Source organism: Pseudophryne corroboree, chromosome 5 (genome assembly GCF_028390025.1).
Source record: "Pseudophryne corroboree isolate aPseCor3 chromosome 5, aPseCor3.hap2, whole genome shotgun sequence".
Classification (NCBI taxonomy): domain Eukaryota; kingdom Metazoa; phylum Chordata; class Amphibia; order Anura; family Myobatrachidae; genus Pseudophryne; species Pseudophryne corroboree.
The window spans coordinates 512,429,448-512,451,076 of record NC_086448.1 but is presented as its reverse complement, the minus strand read 5'-3'; the positions used below and the strand labels follow the sequence as shown (position 1 = coordinate 512,451,076).

The following is a 21,629-nucleotide window of genomic DNA, read 5'->3' as shown; positions in this document are numbered from 1 at the left end:
CAATCAAATACAAATTTCTACTAAAAATGTTCAAATTATTTCACAACATATTAGATCAGAAGCTAAACAAATCATTGTAAACCCCTGCCCCTTACAGATTTAAACCAGTGTATGGCAAAGTATCATCTTCGGCTCATCAACTGGACCATGATAAAAGTAAAAAAGTGAAGTGGTGTAATCACAAAAACGGCAGTGAAAGTTATTAAAGGCTAAGAGCTGCCTAGTACAAACATATTATTCAACCATGGCAGAAGCTGCTCAGCTACACTAATACTTAAGTCAGAGGTTTAAAGAAACTAAATTTAGTCCAAGCAGTCCATTAAACTATTGCATTGTTACAGCTACCCCTACAAATCATCAATGTGACATTTACACGGTGTGAGCAACTATTATATTTTAATCATTTCTATCAACCATACATGCATTCTTACCAATATGTTGTCAGGTTTAATGTCAGCATGAAGGATGTTACATCTTTTTAAAAGTTTTAAGGCCAGGAAGAGCTGCTGGCTGTAGGACCTCACGGCTTTGATATGCAGGCCTACATCTTTGCCGTACTTCTTCAAAACCTCTCGCAAGTTCATGCTTAAAGAGATGAAAGTGGTTGCTCAGAAAATCTATTTTGCATTTGTACAATACAGAGAAATGTTACCATATCTGAATCTTAATGTAAATTTACCTTAAAGGTTCAAACACTAGACACAAATGCTGTTTATGGTAAAAGTGACGGAACAACCGCAAACAGTGAAACTTGTCATCTGGGTCCGCATCATTCAATTTCTTCAGAAACTCCAATTCTTTTAAGCCAGTCTTTTGCCTACAGATGATTAGTTTAATCACACACACAAAAGGAAGAAACAAATAAAATACTTTGTGCAAAACTATATAAAAGTACTCTGCAACACTTTTTTTCTAAATATCTGAACATAGTGTAGTATTGCAATTGTCAACAAAGTAATATCTGAATGCTCAGGAAAAGAGGATTTTGGTACTTACCAATAAATCCACTTCTCTGAATCCACTCGGGGACACTGGAGAACTAGACAGCTGGGGGGGGGGGTGAAGGATGCAGACCGGAGGTAGCACAATGTAGCAAAAAAATTATGCACAGCTGGCACCTCCCCCTTCACGACCCACCTCAGATAAGTTTGATGAGGTGGCCAAATTGGAATATGAACGTAGGCATTCTTGATATCCAGGGAAACCATGAATTCCTGTTCTTCAAGGCCCGCAATCACTGCCCTTAAGGAGTCCATTTTGAACTTGAAAACCTTGAGATAAGGATTCAAGGACTTTAGATTCAAAATGGGCCTTACCAAGCAATCCAGCCTCTGTACCACAAACAGGCTGGAGTAGTAACCCTTTCCCTATTGTTGTATTGGTACTGGAACAATGACGTGGGACTGGACCAACTTTTGTATGGCCTGTTGCAACGTAACTTGCGTATCCTCTAAAGCTGGTAAGCTTGATTTGAAAAATCGTTGGGGAGAATAGTCGACTCCAGCTTGTAGCCCTCAGAAATGAGGTCCCTTATCAAGGTATCCTGGCAGGAGCTTTCCCAGATGCGGCTGAAGTGACGCAGTCAAGCTCCCACCTCAAGATGCCCTCGGTGTGGGTGGGCACCGTCATGCTGAGGACTTAGTGGAAGCAGAACTGGTGCTCTATTCCCGAGAACCGGTGTTCGCAGGTTTTCTGGTCTTACCTCTGGTGCCGCTAGCTGCATTGGAGGCACCTCTGGCCCTAGATCGAAATCTGTTAGACCGAAAGGACTGAACAGACGGCCCCAGGTAGGAATGCCTAACTGGCGGGGCCCCAGATGGAAGAAACGTGGATTTCCATGCAGTAACTTTGGAAATCCACGTATCAAACTCAACCCCAAAGAGCCATTACCCAGAAAAGGGAAGAGATTCCACACTGCACTTGGATTTTGAGTCCACTATCCATTGACACAACCACAAGGCTCTGCACGCCGACACTGCCATGGCAGAAGTCCTACCATTAATATTGCCCATCTCCTTGAGCGAGTCACACAGGACGCATGCAGTGTCCTGAATGTGCTTCAGGAGAGTCACCGTAGTGACCAGAGGCATATCCCCGGAGAGGCCCTCCTGAGTTTCAGAAGCCCACGTGTGAATGGCATGGGTAATCCAGCAACCCGCTATGACCGGCCTCTGTGATACACCTGCTGCTGTGTAGATAGACTTTAGTGTAGTCTCTATTTTTCTGTCCCCAGGGTCTTTTTTGACAGTCGAGAGACTGATACGTCAACCCCCAGGGGTTCTTCCAAGAATTTCATACCTTCAGGAGCAAATGGGAAAATGTGCAAAAATCTTTTTGACACTTTGTATTTTTTGTCTGGATTTTTCCAGGCTAACTTAAATAGGTCATCTAACTCTGCAGAATCAGGGAAAGTGACATTAGGCTTGTTCTGTGTAAAGAAAAATGACTGCTGTGACGCAGCGTCCTCTATAGGGAGTTTTAGAACGTCCCGTATAGCCAGAATGAGGGGTTCAATACCCTGAGCAGAAGTGGAATCCCCACTAACGGGATCCAAGTCCTCCCCATCCGAATCAGAGAGTAAGGCAGGTAAACCACGCTTTTGTGTTCCGGAGTTGAAGAGGGGGAGCTGTGTAACGTCTGCCCTAGCAGCTACGTCTGCAACAGCCTGTTGTAGTAGCGGAGTTTTCTGAACCTGTGAGTTGTGATGACATATCAGACATCATATTCTTAAGGGCCCCTAGCCAGGAAGGCTCTTGACGCTCTCCCCCAGCCCCCTCACTAAGTTGTGAATATTGGCTGAATTGTTCACATGAAACAGAATCAGACGATAAGGGAGAGAATCTGGTGTGGTGTTCACAGTAAATCACAATGACGTACACATAGAGACAGTAAAACTTATCAAGCCTGCCCTTACTGTATGTGAGAGGGAGACAGAGAGAGAGAGAGAGCAGACCAGCACACCCCTGCTAATTATATCACAGTGAAACACCTATGATTTCTGTCCTGTATAGAACACAGTTTGTGTACAATAGCGGCTCTCCCCCTTTGCTACAACATGAGCCAGTTTTCCAGCATGTCTTGAGTGTCAGGAGGAGCTGTGTAAGTCTGCTGCTGCAGTAAGCAGAGGAAGGCTCCAAAATGCCGCTGGTCCCTCTCTGAGGTAGCTCTGCCCCCCCTCAATGGCGCCAGAGGTACAGAGTTTTTTATACTGGCAATGTCTCAAAGTACTTAAAAACCATCACCCAAGTGCTAGTTTAAGCCACCACTAGCCAGTTCACACAGGGGTCTCTAGTGGGTCCCCCCCAGGATGGTCCTGTATGTCACACCCGCGTTCTGCGGCACCATGTACCGTGGGAGGGGAAGTCATTCTAATTAGGAATTCCTCCATAGTTTTGGAAAAACCTACAACCCATTCTAAATGTTGAATTCGGGATTCCGTCATTTCCTTAGAAATATCTTCCAGGGCATTTTCCCATGACCCAGATGGACCACAGCTCCCAGGTTAAGCATCCATTCCCAAACATGTGTCGAACACCCCGGAGCTGCCAACATTAGTGCTCCTTTTTCCACATTATGTGGACTTGGTTGGTGCTTTAGACATTATAAAACAAACACACACAACCACCAATCAGCAATACTTTCACCCTAATAGGAGGAGAAAGCCCATAGGCATATAGGGAGCAATGAAAAAATTTGGGGTCACACAGCTGGAATTATACTAAAAAAAAAAATTTTTTAACCAGTCTGATGTTTACAACCCCCACACCACCAACTCTTGATACAGCTTGAGTTGACTGGGTTGAAATTCTGGTACTCCTCCTCCGCAGGACCTGTCAGCAGTGTCACTTGGAAGACAAAACATATAGGGGGATATTCAATTGTTTGAAAAGTCAGTTGGGTGTCTGTTTTTTCCTATCTAATATACAGGAAAAACAGACACCCAACCAACTTTTTAAACATTTGAATACCCCCCATAGTCTTTAATAAAATAAGAATTTACTTACCGATAATTCTATTTCTCGTAGTCCGTAGTGGATGCTGGGGACTCCGTAAGGACCATGGGGATTAGCGGCTCCGCAGGAGACTGGGCACAAAAGTAAAAGCTTTTAGGTCACCTGGTGTGCACTGGCTCCTCCCCCTATGACCCTCCTCCAAGCCTCAGTTAGGATACTGTGCCCGGACGAGCGTACACAATAAGGAAGGATTTTGAATCCCAGGTAAGACTCATACCAGCCACACCAATCACACCATATAACTTGTGATCTAAACCCAGTTAACAGCATGATAACAGAGGAGCCTCTAGAAAAGATGGCTCACTACAGCAATAACCCGATTTTTTGGTAACAATAACTATGTACCAGTATTGCAGACAATCCGCACTTGGGATGGGCGCCCAGCATCCACTACGGACTACGAGAAATAGAATTATCGGTAAGTAAATTCTTATTTTCTCTGACGTCCTAGTGGATGCTGGGGACTCCGTAAGGACCATGGGGATTATACCAAAGCTCCCAAACGGGCGGGAGAGTGCGGATGACTCTGCAGCACCAAATGAGAGAACTCCAGGTCCTCCTCAGCCAGGGTATCAAATTTGTAGAATTTTACAAACGTATTTGCTCCTGACCAAGTAGCTGCTCGGCAAAGTTGTAAAGCCGAGACCCCTCGGGCAGCCGCCCAAGATGAGCCCACCTTCCTTGTGGAATGGGCTTTTACAGATTTTGGCTGTGGCAGGCCTGCCACAGAATGTGCAAGCTGAATTGTACTACAAATCCAACGAGCAATAGTCTGCTTAGAAGCAGGAGCACCCAGGTTGTTGGGTGCATACAGAATAAACAACGAGTCAGATTTTCTGACTCCAGCCGTCCTGGAAACCTATATTTCTAGGGCCCTGACAACGTCTAGCAACTTGGAGTCCTCCAAGTCCCTAGTAGTCGCAGGCACCACAATAGGTTGATTCAGGTGAAACGCTGAAAACCACCTTAGGGAGAAACTGAGGACGAGTCCTCAATTCCGCCCTGTCCGAATGGAAAATCAGATGAGGGCTTTTACAGGATAAAGCCGCCAATTCTGACACGCACCTGGCCCAGGCCAGGGCCAACAGCATGACCACTTTCCATGTGAGATATTTTAACTCCACATATTTAAGTGGTTCAAACCAATGTGACTTTTGGAACCCAAAAACTACATTGAGATCCCAAGGTGCCACTGGAGGCACAAAAGGAGGCTGTATATACAGTACCCCTTTTACAAACGTCTGAACTTCAGGGACTGAAGCTAGTTCTTTTTGGAAGAAAATTGACAGGGCCGAAATTTGAACCTTAATGGACCCCAATTTCAGGCCCATAGACACTCCTGTTTGCAGGAAATGTAGGAATCGACCTAGTTGAAAATTCCTCCGTCGGGGCCTTACTGGCCTCGCACCACGCAACATATTTTCGCCAAATGTGGTGATAATGTTTTGCGGTTATATCCTTCCTGGCTTTGATCAGGATAGGAATGACTTCATCCGGAATGCCTTTCTCCTTCAGGATCCGGCGTTCAACCGCCATGCCGTCAAACGCAGCCGCGGTAAGTCTTGGAACAGACAGGGTCCTTGCTGGAGCAGGTCCCTTCTTAGAGGTAGAGGCCACGGATCCTCCGTGAGCATCTCTTGAAGTTCCGGTTACCAAGTCCTTCTTGGCCAATCCGGAGCCACGAATATAGTGCTTACTCCTCTCCATCTTATGATTCTCAGTACCTTGGGTATGAGAGGCAGAGGAGGGAACACATACACTGACTGGTACACCCACTGTGTTACCAGAGCGTCTACAGCTATTGCCTGAGGGTCCCTTGACCTGGCGCAATACTTGTCGAGTTTTATAAACATGTGGAAGACTTCTGGGTGAAGTGCCCACTCTCCCGGGTGGAGGTCGTGTCTGCTGAGGAAGTCTGCTTCCCAGTTGTCCACTCCCGGAATGAATACTGCTGACAGTGCTATCACATGATTTTCCGCCCAGCGAAGAATCCTTGCAGCTTCTGCCATTGCCCTCCTGCTTCTTGTGTCACCCTGTCTGTTTACGTGGGTGACTGCCGTGATGTTGTCCGAATGGATCAACTCCGGGTGACCTTGAAGCAGAGGTCTTGCTGAGCTTAGAGCATTGTAAATGGCCCTTAGCTTCAGGATATTTATGTGAAGTGATGTCTCCAGGCTTGACCATAAGCTCTGGAAATCCCTTCCCTGTGTGACTGCTCCCCAGCCTCGCAGGCTGGCATCCGTGGTCACCAGGACCCAGTCCTGAATGTCGAATCTGCGGCCCTCTAGAAGATGAGCACTCTGCAACCACCACAGGAGAGACACCCTTGTGCTTGGTGACAGGGTTATCCGCTGATGCATCTGAAGATGCGACCCGGACCATTTGTCCAGCAGGTCCCACTGGAAAGTTCTTGCGTGGAATCTGCCGAATGGGATTGCTTCGTAGGAAGCCACCATTTTTCCCAGAACCCTTTCATTGATGTACTGAGACTTGGCTCGGTTATAGGAGGTTCCCGACTAGCTCGGATAACTCCCTGACTTTCTCCTCCGGGAGAAACACCTTTTTCTGGACTGTGTCCAGGATCATCCCTAGGAACAGAAGACGAGTCGTCGGAATCAGCTGCGATTTTGGAATATTGAGAATCCAATCGTGCTGCCGCAACACTACCTGAGATAGTGCTACACCAACCTCCAACTGTTCCCTGGATCTTACCCTTATCAGGGAATCGTCCAAGTAAGGGATAACTAAAATTCCCTTCCTTCGAAGGAGTATCATCATTTCGGCCATTACCTTGGTAAAGACCCGGGGTGCCGTGGACCATCCATACGGCAGCGTCTGAAACTGATAGTGACAGTTCTGTACCACAAACCTGAGGTACCCTTGGTGAGAAGGGTAAATTGGGACATGAAGGTAAGCATCCTTGATGTCCCGAGACATCATGTAGTCCCCTTCTTCCAGGTTCGCAATCACTGCTCTGAGTGACTCAATCTTGAATTTGAACCTCCGTATGTAAGTGTTCAAGATTTTAGATTTAGAATCGGTCTCACCGAGCCGTCCGGCTTCGGTACCACAACAGTGTGGAATAATACCCCGTTCCCTGTTGCAGGAGGGGTACCACCTTGATTATCACCTGCTGGGAATACAGCTTGTGAATGGCTTCCAAAACTGCCTCCCTGTCAGAGGGAGACATCGGTAAAGCCGACTTTAGGAAACGGCGAGGGGGAGACGTCTCGAATTTCAATTTGTACCCCTGAGATATTACCTGAAGGATCCAGGGGTCTACTTGCGAGTGAGCCCACTGCGCGCTGAAATTCATTGAGACGGGCCCCCACCGTGCCTGATTCTGCTTGTAAAGCCCCAGCGTCATACTGAGGGCTTGGCAGAGGCGGGAGAGGGCTTCTGTTCCTGGGAACTGGCTGATTTCTGCAGCCTTTTTCCTCTCCCTCTGTCACGGGGCAGAAATGAGGAACCTTTTGTCCGCTTGCCCACGAAAGGACTGCGCCTGATAATACGGCGTCTTCTTATGTTGAGAGGCGACCTGGGGTACAAACGTGGATTTCCCAGCTGTTGCCGTGGCCACCAGGTCTGAAAGACCGACCCCAAATAACTCCTCCCCTTAATAAGGTAATACTTCCAAATGCCGTTTGGAATCCGCATCACCTGACCACTGTCGTGTCCATAACCCTCTACTGGCAGAAATGGACAACGCACTTAGACTTGATGCCAGTCGGCAAATATTCCGCTGTGCATCACGCATATATAGAAATGCATCTTTTAAATGCTCTATAGGCAATAATATACTGTCCCTATCTAGGGTATCAATATTTTCAGTCAGGGAATCCGACCACGCCAGCCCAGCACTGCACATCCAGGCTGAGGCGATTGCTGGTCGCAGTATAACACCAGTATGTGTGTAAATACATTTTAGGATACCCTCCTGCTTTCTATCAGCAGGATCCTTAAGGGCGGCCATCTCAGGAGAGGGTAGAGCCCTTGTTCTTACAAGCGTGTGAGCGCTTTATCCACCCTAGGGGGTGTTTCCCAACGCACCCTAACCTCTGGCGGGAAAGGATATAATGCCAATAACATTTTAGAAATTATCAGTTGTTATCGGGGGAAACCCACGCATCATCACACACCTCATTTAATTTCTCAGATTCAGGAAAACTACAGGTAGTTTTTCCTCACCGAACATAATACCCCTTTTTGGTGGTACTCGTATTATCAGAAATGTGTAAAACATTTTTCATTGCCTCAATCATGTAACGTGGAAGTCACATTTGTCTCTTCACCGTCGACACTGGAGTCAGTATCCGTGTCGGCGTCTATATCTGCCATCTGAGGTAACGGGCGCTTTAGAGCCCCTGACGGCCTATGAGACGTCTGGACAGGCACAAGCTGAGTAGCCGGCTGTCTCATGTCAACCACTGTCTTTTATACAGAGCTGACACTGTCACGTAATTCCTTCCAACAGTTCATCCACTCAGGTGTCGACCCCCTAGGGGGTGACATCACTATTACAGGCAATCTGCTCCGTCTCCACATCATTTTTCTCCTCATACATGTCGACACAAACGTACCGACACACAGCACACACACAGGGAATGCTCTGATAGAGGACAGGACCCCACTAGCCCTTTGGGGAGACAGAGGGAGAGTTTGCCAGCACACACCAGAGCGCTATATATATACAGGGATAACCTTATAAAAGTGTTGTTCCCCTTATAGCTGCTGTATTATTTAATACTGCGCGTAATTAGTGCCCCCCTCTCTTTTTTAACCCTTTCTGTAGTGTAGTGACTGCAGGGGAGAGCCAGGGAGCTTCCCTCCAACGGAGCTGTGAGGGAAAATGGCGCCAGTGTGCTGAGGAGATAGGCTCCGCCCCCTTCTCGGCGGCCTTATCTCCTGTTTTTCTGTGTATTCTGGCAGGGGTTAAATTCATCCATATAGCCCAGGAGCTATATGTGATGCATTTTTTTTGCCATCCAAGGTGTTTTATTGCGTCTCAGGGCGCCCCCCCCCCCCCAGCGCCCTGCACCCTCAGTGACCGGAGTGTGAAGTGTGCTGAGAGCAATGGCGCACAGCTGCAGTGCTGTGCGCTACCTTGTTGAAGACAGGACGTCTTCTGCCGCCGATTTTCCGGACCTCTTCTGTCTTCTGGCTCTGTAAGGGGGCCGGCGGCGCGGCTCTGGGACCTATCCATGGCTGGGCCTGTGATCGGTCCCTCTGGAGCTAATGTCCAGTAGCCTAAGAAGCCCAATCCACTCTGCACGCAGGTGAGTTCGCTTCTTCTCCCCTTAGTCCCTCGATGCAGTGAGCCTGTTGCCAGCAGGACTCACTGAAAATAAAAAACCTAAACTTAAACTTTTCACTAAGCAGCTCAGGAGAGCCACCTAGTGTGCACCCTTCTCGTTCGGGCACAAAAATCTAACTGAGGCTTGGAGGAGGGTCATAGGGGGAGGAGCCAGTGCACACCAGGTGACCTAAAAGCTTTTACTTTTGTGCCCAGTCTCCTGCGGAGCCGCTAATCCTCATGGTCCTTACGGAGTCCCCAGCATCCACTAGGACGTCAGAGAAATTAATTTCAGAAAGATCTCAGCAGTACAGCCTATACTAATCTCTTTTCTCCCAGCCAGCACCAGCATGTATAACCTGTGAGAATGTAACTGCAGTCTGTATCCCCTGCAGCCGAGGTAAAACACTAACATTATAAGCTATACAGTCCCCCTCTGTAACAGGACTCTTAACATGTCCGCCCCCCTCAGATAGGATTTCGCGCTCTATCTGCACGCCTGAGAAAAAGAAAATGGACTAAACTGATTTTTTTTTTATTCACCTTGCAGCCCCTGATCCTTAACATATCCGGCTGCTTCCTGTGAAGAATAGGCATGCCTGCCCTGTTAGCCCATCCTGCGCACCCACAGGGAGCCCCCATTATCTGTAATTACTATCCGCTGCTTCCTGCTGCCATATGCGCGCCTCTCTGCTCCTGCTAGAAGTGCTGTGACCGCCGCTCAGAGCCTCCCGTCCTGGCTTGCGCCGCTCTGCTGTCGGGTCTCCGATTCAGCGGTGACCTCGGCAGCTCTCCTCCTTCCACTGCGCACCTGTTAAAACTCACACTACCAGCGCACCTGCCCGCGGGGAGATCAACATCTGCTGCTGGGGGAATTAGCCGCCTTGCTGCGCGCAATGCCCCTGCTCAGTACTCACTGCTTGACGATCTTCTGAGTGAGACACTGATCCCTTCCACCGGGATCTTTGTCTCACTATATACTTTAAGAATAGATTGTGGGAGCCTTCACCATCCTTTCATATAGGCTGGATCGGCCCACTTGTAAATTTAGAGAGAAAAAACCTTTCATGGAGCAAGAGCTCCTCTCCTGTGCTGATACCTCCAAGCACAATTTTTCAAACTGGAGGGATGGGGGTGTGTGAAAGGGGAGGAGCCAGCTGTGAATATTTTTTTTTTTTTACTACATTGTGCTACCTCCGGTCTGCATCCTTCACACTCCCAGCTGTCTAGCTCTCCAGTGTCCCCTAGTGAATGATAGAGAAAATAATAATCAACAAACTTCACAATACTTATTACTTTGGGGGTAAGTCAGAGTTGATCGCAGCAGCAAATTTGTTAGAAGTTGGGCAAAACCATGTGCACTGCAGGGGGGGGGGCAGATATAACGTGCAGAGAGATTTGGGTGGGGTGTGAAATCTAAATTGCAGTGAAAAAATAAATCAGCCAGTATTTACCCTGCACAGAAACAAAATAACCCACCCAAATCTAACTCTCTCTGCAAATGTGTTATCTGCCACACCTGCAGTGCACATGGCCCTTTGTCATCATTTACAAAATGCCAGTGATTAAAGCTTACATTAATTCATTGTTTCTGATGATTTTGACGGCAACTTCTTGATTTGCTCTTGCCATATCTCGAGCACGTACGACGTTACTGAAGACTCCTTGACCTGTGTATCCATACACATTATACCGTTTTTCCAATATTTCACCTATGTTGACACCTAAGAAGAAACCCAAAAATAAAGGATAGAAAAATATTTAAACATATCAGGCATCAAATATTAAGCTATTTTATAAGATGGGTAGGCAAAATACAGTACTTCTATTATGATACACATGGCGCCTAGATGAAAATGCGGCCTGTTCAGAAGTAAGCTTACACAAAAATCTGACAACTTTAAACAGATCTCTAGCACTCAGGATAGGGACGGTGCTTTGCTTAGAGTACCTTTACTCCTACAAATATTACATTAGTTTTCTTATGCCTGCCAAAGTTAATAACGGAGAAAAGCAAATAATTACATTGCCATATTTAAGCACACCCCTGATCATACAGCACAATTTTATTAAAACAGTTTTTGATTTAGCTGTTTTCATAAGCTAGAACATTTATATTTAATTAATGGTCTAAACACATGCTTTGCACAGGAAGCTATGTCTGATACATACAATGTGACTGGTCACAAATGGGACAACGTCAACTTAAACACAAGCAAACAAAACTAACTGGTATGGGTGCAGAATTTGAAACCTCAAACAAATTACATGCCCTGGTCTGCAGTTGCTACAGATTAGTAGTGGCAGATTGCTATGGATCTGATTCAGGTTGGATTACTTATGCGAGTAGCCCCCATTTTCCAGGAGTGGCATAGCCAAGGACTGTCATGAGACTTCGTTTCCTTGGCCTCGCAAGCTGCAATACGACTGCTAGTCTATGCAAGTTCAGGCTTACGAAGCTTGCAGCAGATGGTTGCTATGTTCACACAGAACTGCGATCACATCGTAGTGTACAGATCGAGCAGCTTTACAAATGCAATTTATACTGAATTTGGTCCTATATCAGGTGACACTGCTTATGCAAATAACCATGACATCAGTCACTTACGGTAATAGCCTTCAGCATCTGTCCAGTTATCCCTTAAGTTGGGATTTTCTTTGAAGTCTTTACCAATGCCAGCAGCTCTAAAACGAGCACTCTGAAATGAAAAATATAAATGTATGAAAGAAAAAAAGAAAAGAAAAAAAGAAAGAAAGAAAGAAAGAAAGAAAGAAAGAAAGAAAGAAAGAAAGAAAGAAAGAAAGAAAGAAAGAAAGAAAGAAAGAAAGAAAGAGAGAAAGTAAAAATTGGATTTTAATTACCTACCGGTAAATCCTTTTCTCGTAGTCCGTAGGGGATACTGGGAATCCATTTAGTACCATGGGGTATTGACTGGTCCACTTGGAGCCATGAGCACTATAGAAATTTGATAACGTGTGCTGTCTCCTCCTACCAGACTCAGTCTAGGAAACTGTGCACGTGGAGACGGACATACTTTGAGAGAAGGATATATATAAGGAAAGTGGTGACATTTTCGAACCAGCACAACCAGAACAAGAGGAAATCTATGCTAACCAAACTTGAAAACCAGAACAGCAAGAGCTGAACCAAACAGTTAAACAAGTAATCTTGCAGGAAGAACGTAGCACCGGGCAGGCGCCCAGTATCCCCTACGGACTATGAGAAAAGGATTTACCGGTAGGTAATTAAAATCCTATTTTCTCTTACATCCTAGGGGATACTGGGAATCCATTTAGTACCATGGGGGAAGTACCAAAGCTCCCAAACCGGGTGGGAGTGTGCTGAGGTTCCTGCAGAACCGACTGACCAAACTGAAGGTCCTCAGAGGCCAAGGTATCAAACTCCTAACACTTAGCAAACGTGTTCAAACCCGACCAAGTAGCTGCTCAGTAAAGCTGTAATGCCGAAACACCCCGGGCAGCCGCCCAAGAGGAACCCACCAATCAAGTAGGGTGGGCCTGTACAGATTTTGGAATCGGCAAGCCTGCCATGGAATAAGAATGCTGGATAGTGAGCCTGATCCAGTGAGCAATAGACTGCTTTAATGCCAACAAGATTGGGTGTCCTGCTTCATACAGAACGAACAGCGAGTCTGATTTCCTGTGACGAGTAGTTCACTTTACATATACCTTCAAAGTCCTTACAACATCCAAGGACTTTGAAGTAGCAGAAGTGTCAGTAACAACCGGGACCACAATTGGCTGGTTGATGTGAAACGCCGACACCACCTTAGGAAGGAATTGCTGACGAGTCCTGAGTTCTGCTCTGTCTTCATGGAAAATCAAGTAGGGGCTCTTGTGAGACATTGCCCCAAGCTCTGACACACGCCATGCCGAAGCCAAGGTCAACAGCGTGACGGTCTTCCACGTAAGATACTTTACGTCTACCTCCTGTAACGGTTCAAACCAGTCCGATTGGAGGAATTTAAGAACCAAATTGAGATCCCAAGGTGCCGTGGGAGACACAAAGGGAGGTTGAATGTGAAGAACACCTTTCAAGAACGTCTGGACCTCAGGGAAAGAAGCCAATTGTTTCTGAAAGAAAACAGACAAGGTCGAAATCTGAACTTTTATGGAGCTTAGGTGTAGGCCCACACCAACTCCCGACTGCAGAAAAAGCAGGAAACGTCCCAGTTGAAATTCCACGGTGGAATAATGTCTACTCTCACACCAAGAGACATTTTTTCCAGATAAGATAGTAATGCTTTGACATTACCCCCTTCCTGGCCTGGATCATAGTCTGAATGACCTTGTCAGAAAACACATTCCTGGCTAGAATCAGCCGTTCAACTTCCATGCCGTCAAACGTAGCTGTGGTAAGTCTTGATAGACGAAGAGGCAGAGTCATACGGATCTTCAATTAGCATCTCAAGTAGATCCGCATACCAGGCCCTTCGCGGCCTGTCCAGAGCAATGAGGATTGCTTGAGCTCTTTCCCTTTTTATTCTTTTGAGAATTCTTGGGATCAGAGGAATGGGAGGAAACAAGTACACCAACTGGTAGACCCACGGAGTTGTCACGGCGTCTACCGCTACAGCTAGTGGGTCCCTCGACCTGGAACAATACCGCTTGAGCATCTTGTTGAGTCGAGAGGTCATCATGTCGATTTGTGGATACCCCCACCGATGTGTCAACCACTGGAACACCTCCGGGTGGAGGCCCCATTCCCTCGAGTGCAGGTCGTGGCTGCTGAGGAAATCTTCCTCCCAGTGTCAACTCCCGGACTGAAGATCGCCGACAACGCCACGGCGTGTTTTGCTGCCCAGAGGAGAATTCTTGACACTTCTGACAGTGCGACTCTGCTTTTCGTTCTGCCCTGTCCGTTTATGTACGTTACCGCCGTCACATTGTCCGACTGGACTTGGATGGTCTAATTCTGAAGGCGAGATGAGGCCTGCAGAAGGACGTTGTAGATAGCCCTGAGTTCCAGGATGTTTATTAGAAGGACGACTTCCTGACTTGACCATCTTCCCTGAAAGTGTACCCCCTGGGCGACTGCACCCCAACCTCTGAGGTTTGAGTCTGTGGTTAAAAGGATCCGAATCCCGAACCTTCGACCCTCCACTAGGTGAGAAGTTTGTAGCCACCACAGGAGGGAGATCCTGGCTTTCGGCGACAGACTAATCTGCTGGTGCATGTGAAGATGCGATCTGGACCATTTTTCCAACAGATCCAGTTGGAAGGGCCTCAGCATGAAGGGCTTCGTAAGAAGCCACCATCTTCCCCAGAAGGCGGATGCAAACATGTACTGAGATCCGGGTCGGCTTCAAGATGGCCCGAACCATCGACTGGATTACCATTGCCTTTTCCAAGGGAAGGCACACTTTCTGATACTCCGTGTCCAGTATCATTCCCAGGAAATGAAGCTTCTGCAATGGTTCTAGGTGAGATTTTGGTAGGTTCAGAATCCACCCATGATCCAGGAGTAATCTGGTCGCGAGACCAATGTTCTCTAACAACTGCTCCCTGGACGCAGCCTTTATCAGAAGATCGTCCAGGTAAGGAATTACATTCACTCCTCGTTTGCGAAGTAGTATCATCGTCTCTGCCATCACTTTGGTGAACACCCTAGGTGCCGTGGAGAGACCAAATGGCAGGGCCTGGAACTGGTAGTGACAGTCCTGCAGTGCAAATTGTAGATAAGCCTGATGAGGCGCCCAGATCAGAATGTGAAGGTACGCATCCTTTATATCCAGAGACACTAGGAATTCCCCCTCTTCCAGACCTGAGATCACCGCTCTCAGAGACTCCATCTTGAATTTGAACACTCGTAAGTATGGGTTCAAACACTTGAGGTTCAGAATCGGTCTTACCGAACCATCCGGTTTCGGTACTACAAACAAGCTGGAAAAGTAAGCCTTGTTTTGTAGATGTAACAGATTCTGAATGGTGTCTTGTAAGGTTATGCTTGCCTCTTGTGAAACTGGTAATCCTGATTTGAAGAATCTGTGAGGTGGGAGATCCTGGAACTCCAGTCTGCAGCCCTGGGATATAAGGTCTATGACCAGGGATCCTGGCAAGATCTCGTCCAGATGTGACTGAAGAATTTTAGCCGGGCTGCCACCTGCCGGTCTCCCAGGCATCGCGGTCCACCAGCATGCGGAAGGCTTTGAGGAGGTAGAGCCTGAGCTCTGTTCCTGTGAACCAGCAGTCGCTGGTTTGCAAGGTTTACCTCTAGCACCTCTGGCGGTGGTAGAAGAACCTCTGGTCTTGCCCTTAAACTTGGCAGCCCGAAAGGACTGTAAATTGGGTCCTGAGTAGGCCTTCCTAGCTGGCGGAGCTGCAGAAGGTAGGTAAGTGGACTAACCCGCAGTAGCTCGTGAGATCCACTTGTCGAGTTCGTCGCCAAATAAGGCCTCACCTGTGAAAGGCAGGCCTTCTACACTTTTCTTGGACTCTGCGTCAGCAGTCCACTGACATAGCCATAATCCCCTGCATGCCGACACTACCATAGCTGTAGTGTGTGCATTAAGCAAACCTGTCCTTAATGGCTTCCACCATTTTGTTGCAGGAGTAAAGCAATTCTCTCTTGCGGTTAGGTGTCTAACCCCTCAATTAAATTACCAGACCATTTTAGCAATGGCTCGAGTAATCCATCCACATGCTATAGTGGGTTTCTGGGCCACCCCTACAGCTGTATACAAAGATTTGAGTGTAGTCTCAATCTTACAATCACCTGTATCCTTTAGGGAGGCTGCAGGGAACAGGTAATACTATTTTACGTGAGAGCGTGGAGACGGATGTATCCACTATCGGTGGATTTTCCCATTTTTTCCTATCCTCAAGAGGAAAAGGAAAAGATGATCATAACCGCCTAGGAATTTGAAATTTCTTATTTGGAGTAACCCACGGTTCTTCAAACAGGGTATTTAGTTCCTTTGACACAGGAAAAGTGGCTGAGGATTTTTTCTTTATATTAAAGAAAGATTCCTCACACTCCTCTGTCACCTTATCAGGGATATTGAGGATGTCTCTGACTGAATCTATGAGAGCCTCTACACCCTTCAACAGAGTACCCTCCCCTACCTCTAAGTCCACCACACGGAGTCCTTTTGCATAAACTCAGCCATAGACTATCCTAAGTATTGTGTCTCTTTCTCATTAGGAGATAGTTTAGTAGAGATGGTGGAAATCATCCCCCTAATGGAGTCCAGCCATGCTGGCTCCGCCTCACTAGCCTGAGAAGGAATACTACACTTGAGTACACACTAGTAAACCCCCTGGAGAAGAGGAACACTGTGCCTTAAATGAAATACTCTTTGCTTGACATACTGCAGCGGTGACAGCGCACACACAGGAATAGGTTAAATATGCAAAATTAACCCACAAAGAGCCCTTCCCAAGAGACACAGAGAGAGGATAGAACCAGCAAACTGCGTCCTTATCGCTAAAGCCAAGCTTAGCCGGGTCGCAGACTAAATACCTAGATTAGGAATTTAGTACACTAGTATATAGCTCCCCGCTGGTACCGTTGAGGTAATCTGGAGGCTCTCCGGAGGAGTTGCGCGTCCCTGTAGTCAGCGTCTGTGCAGCTGTAGTAGGGAAAATGGCGCCTGTGAGCTGCTGGATCTGCTCATAGTGAAGCCCCGCCCCTTCAATAGCACGCGGTCTTCCAGATCTTCTTTATACTGGCTTTGTGTGTCTGAGTGCATAAAATGGAGTAAGCTCCCTTTTAAGCCTGTATTGCCAGTCTGGGTACTGTGACACTACAGTGTACTAAGTCTGGAGACTCAGTTCGCCGTGTATAGAAGCCGTGCGTCTCCATACCCTTATGCCGCCATCATGGTTAGTACTCACCACTCATCCATCTTCTGGCTCTGTTAGGGGTGGCGGCGTGCTGCGGGAATGTACGCTCGCCGTGGTTGGGCTTGCGAATAGTTCTCTCAGGAGATAGCGTCCCCTCAGCAAGGAACGGGAACATTAACCCTTGGTGGAGTGGGGTTGGGGTTGGGCCATCCCCCCCCCCTTCCCCCAAGTCCCACGAAGCAGGCCGGCTGGTGCCATCCAATCATGCCTGAAAATAACAAACGTACAAAATAAATGCAGAAAACTCTTTAGGAGCTTACAGAGATGTGACCGGCTCCTTCAGGCACATTTTCTAAACTGAGCCTGGTAGGAGGGGCATAGAGGGAGGAGCCAGCCACACGTTACCAAACTTCTATAGTGCCCATGGCTCCAAGTGGACCCATCTATACCCCATGGTACTAAATGGATTCCCAGTGTCCCCTAGGACGTAAGATAGAGAAAGAAAGAAAAAGAAAGAAAAAGCAAAAAAAAGAGCACAAAAAAAAAAGAAGAAAGAAAGACAAGAGAAAGGAAAAAAGACAGAAAGAAATGGAGGTATGGTCAAAGTAATAAAAACAAAATTAGAAAGTGTGGGTAAACTCTGAAGCAAAAATGTATAAACTGGTCTAAAGACACAAGACTAAAAAAATAACTAAACTCCAAGGCTGCCAATGTTACAGTGATACACGTTCTACAGAACATGTCCCATAAAACTTATGCCAGCAATGGTTGACCAACACATACTTACATCAAAGCATGCAGCAAACATGTCGTCAGATTCTGTGAACATGTCAGGGGCAGATATTTTCTTCTGTGTAGCACCTGTGAAAAGTAAAGGATTGGCAAAATTAGTGCTTTGAAAGTAAAATGGAAGGACTACATGCAACAAAAATAGGATTTTAATTACCTACCGGTAAATCCTTTTCTCGTAGTCCGTAGAGGATGCTGGGGTCCACATTAGTACCATAGGGTATAGACGGGTACCTTGGGAGTCATAGGCACTTTAAGAGTTTAATAGTGTGGGCTGGCTCCTCCCTCTATGCCCCTCCTACCAGACTCAGTCTACAAACTGTGCCCGAGGAGACGGACATACTTCAAGAGAAGGAAATACACAGATGATAGTGAGATTCACACCAGCTCACACATAACAGAAAGCCAAGCTAACCAGCTTGAAACAATTCAGCAACGGCTGAACAACAGTACTTAACCAAGTAACAATGAAGTACTTGACCAAGTAACAACTGCAGGAAAACGAAGCGATGGGCGGGCGCCCAGCATCCTCTACGGACTACGAGAAAAGGATTTACCGGTAGGTAATTAAAATCCTATTTTCTCTTACGTCCTAGAGGATGCTGGGGTCCACATTAGTACCATGGGGATGTACCAAAGCTCCCAGTACGGGAGGGAGAGCGCGGAGGCTCCTGCAGCACCGATTGACCAAACTTAAGGTCTTCGGAGGCCAAAGTATCGTACTTGTAGAACTTAGCATACGTGTTCGACCCCGACCAAAGTTGTAAAGCAGAGACACCCTGGGCAGCAGCCCAGGAAGAACCCACTTTACGAGTAGAGTGGGCCTTAACAGATCTTGGACACTGCAATCCTGCCGTAGATTAAGCATGGTGGATAGTGAACCTGATCTAGCGAGAAATTGTCTGCTTAGAAGCAGGACACCCAACCTTGTTGGGACAAATAGAGCATCCAACATTCTGTGACGAGAAGTTCTCTTCACATAAATCTTCAAAGCCCTCACAACATCTAAGGACTGTGAGGTGATTGAGGAGTCAGTAGCCACTGGCACCACAATAGGTTGGTTGATATGAAAAGCAGACAACCTTCGGAAGAAATTGCAGACGCGTCCTAAGCTCAGCTCTATCCTCATGGAAAATCAAGTAGAGGCTCTTGCAGGACAATGCCCCCAATTCTGACACACATCTAGCAGATGCAAATGCCAATAGTGTGACCGCTTTCCAAGTAAGAAACTTGACATCAACCTCCTGTACAGGCTCGAACCAATTCGACTGCAGGAACTGCAGCACCACATTAAGATCCCAAGGTGCTGTAGGAGGCACAAAGGGAGGCTGGATGGAGATAGTGTCTGCTGAGGAAGTCCGCTTCCCAGTTGTCCACTCCCGAAATGAAAATTGCTGACAGCGCCACTGTGTGCTTTTCCGCCTAGAGCAGGATTCTTGTTACCTCTGACATTGCAGCTCTGCTCTTCGTTCCGCCCTGTCAGTTTATTTAGGCCACCATTGTTACATTGTCCGACTGAATTTGAATGGCCTGATATTTTAGAAGATGTGCCGCTTGTAGAAGACCGTTTTACACGGCCCTTAGTTCCAGAATGTTTATGAAAGGATGGATTCCAGACTTGACCACCTCCCTTGGAAGTTTTCCCCCTGGGTGACCGCTACCCAACCTCTGAGACTTGCACCCGTGGTTAGAAGGATCCAATTCTGAATCCCAAACCTGCTGCCCTCTAGTAGGTGAGAAGTTTGCAGCCACCAGAGGAGCAAATTCCGTTTTTTGTCGACAGACGTATCCGCTGGTGCATGTGAAGATGAGATCCCGACCATTTGTCCAGGAGATCCAGTTGGAAAGACCTTGCATGAAGTCTTCCATACTGTAGAGCCTCGTAAGAGGCAACCATCTTCCCCAGAAGGCGAATGCACTGATGAACCGATACCCGGGCTGGCTTCAGAACATCCCGGACCATTGTATCACCAACGCTTTCTCCTCCGGCAGAAACACCCTATGTACTTCCGTGTCGAGGATCACCCCCAGGAAGGAGAGTCTCCTTGTCCGCTCCAAGTGCGACTTTGGAAGATTCAGAATCCATCCATGATCCTGTAGTAGTTGAGTTGAGAGAGCAATGCTCTGTAACAGCTTCTCCCTGGAAAACGCTTTTATCAGCAGATCGTCCAGATAAAGAATTATGTTCACACTCTGCTTGCGGAGGAGTAGCATCATCTCCGCCATGACCTTGGTGAACACCCTCGGTGCCATGGAGAGGCCAAACAGTAGTGCCTGGAACGGATAGTGACAGTCCAGCAGCGCAAATCTTAGATAAGCCTGGTGAGGCGGCCAGATTGGAATGTGAAGGTACGCATCCTTGACATCCAGGGATACAGGGAATTCCCCCTCCTCCAGACCTGAGATCACCGCTCTCAGAGACTCCATCTTGTATTTGAATTCCCTCAAATAAGGGTTCAATGACTTTAGGTTCAATATCGGCCTGATCGTACCACCCGGTTTCAGTACCACAAACAGGTTTTTTTTTTTTTCAATAGAGTATGTTTATTCAGCAGAATTATTAATCTTACAGACATTTCAGTATATCCGGAAAAGGAAAAAAAATAAGATTTTACTTACCGGTAAATCTATTTCTCGTAGTCCGTAGTGGATGCTGGGGACTCCGTAAGGACCATGGGGATAGACAGGCTCCGCAGGAGATATGGGCACTTTAAGAAAGAATTTAGGTTCTGGTGTGCACTGGCTCCTCCCTCTATGCCCCTCCTCCAGACCTCAGTTAGAGAAACTGTGCCCAGAAGAGCTGACAGTACAAGGAAAGGATTTTGGTAATCCAGGGCAAGATTCATACCAGCCACACCAATCACACCGTATAACATGTGATAACAGCCAGTTAACAGTATGACAAATAACAGAGCATCAGGTCAAACCCTGATGCAACCATAACTTAACCCTTATTGAAGCAATAACTATATACAAGTATTGCAGAAGAAGTCCGCACTTGGGACGGGCGCCCAGCATCCACTACGGACTACGAGAAATAGATTTACCGGTAAGTAAAATCTTATTTTCTCTAATGTCCTAGTGGATGCTGGGGACTCCGTAAGGACCATGGGGATTATACCAAAGCTCCCAAACGGGCGGGAGAGTGCGGATGACTCTGCAGCACCGATTGAGCAAACACGAGGTCCTCAGCCAGGGTATCAAACTTGTAGAACTGTAGTCTGCTTCCCAGTTGTCCACTCCCGGGATGAACACTGCTGACAGTGCGCTTACGTGATTCTCCGCCCAGCGAAGAATTCTGGTGGCTTCCGCCATCGCCACTCTGCTCCTTGTGCCGCCTTGGCGGTTTACATGAGCCACTGCGGTGATGTTGTCTGACTGAATCAGAACCGGTTGGTCGCGAAGCAGGGTCTCCGCTTGACGTAGGGCGTTGTATATGGCCCTTAGGTTCCAGGATGTTGATGTGAAGGCAAGTCTCTTGACTTGACCACAGACCTTGGAAAAGTCTTCCCTGTGTGACTGCACCCCAACCTCGTAGGCTGGCGTCCGTGGTCACCAGGACCCAGTCCTGAATGCCGAATCTGCGGCCCTCGAGAAGGTGAGCGCTCTGCAGCCACCACAGGAGTGACACCCTGGCCCTGGGGGATAGGGTGATTAACCGATGCATCTGAAGATATGATCCGGACCACTTGTCCAGTAAGTCCCATTGAAAAGTCCTCGCATGGAAC

General features: G+C 47.3%; 1 protein-coding gene across 9 annotated transcripts in view; it reads right to left on the bottom strand.

The window, feature by feature from the left end:
- The window catches only part of PRP4K (pre-mRNA processing factor kinase PRP4K), a 160,665-nt gene that overhangs the window by 16,547 nt on the left and 122,489 nt on the right, over positions 1-21,629 (bottom strand). For all 9 annotated transcript variants that reach the window (XR_010177780.1, XR_010177782.1, XR_010177783.1 and 6 more), the window contains 5 exons: positions 17,900-17,973; positions 11,915-12,005; positions 10,883-11,030; positions 680-817; positions 432-585 (listed from right to left, as the gene is read on the bottom strand). Coding sequence is in view for 1 of the 9 variants with exons in the window: in XM_063923071.1 (XP_063779141.1) it covers positions 432-585; positions 680-817; positions 10,883-11,030; positions 11,915-12,005; positions 17,900-17,973 (605 nt within the window). In the remaining 8 variants the exon portion in view is untranslated. The remainder of the gene's footprint in view (positions 1-431; positions 586-679; positions 818-10,882; positions 11,031-11,914; positions 12,006-17,899; positions 17,974-21,629) is intronic.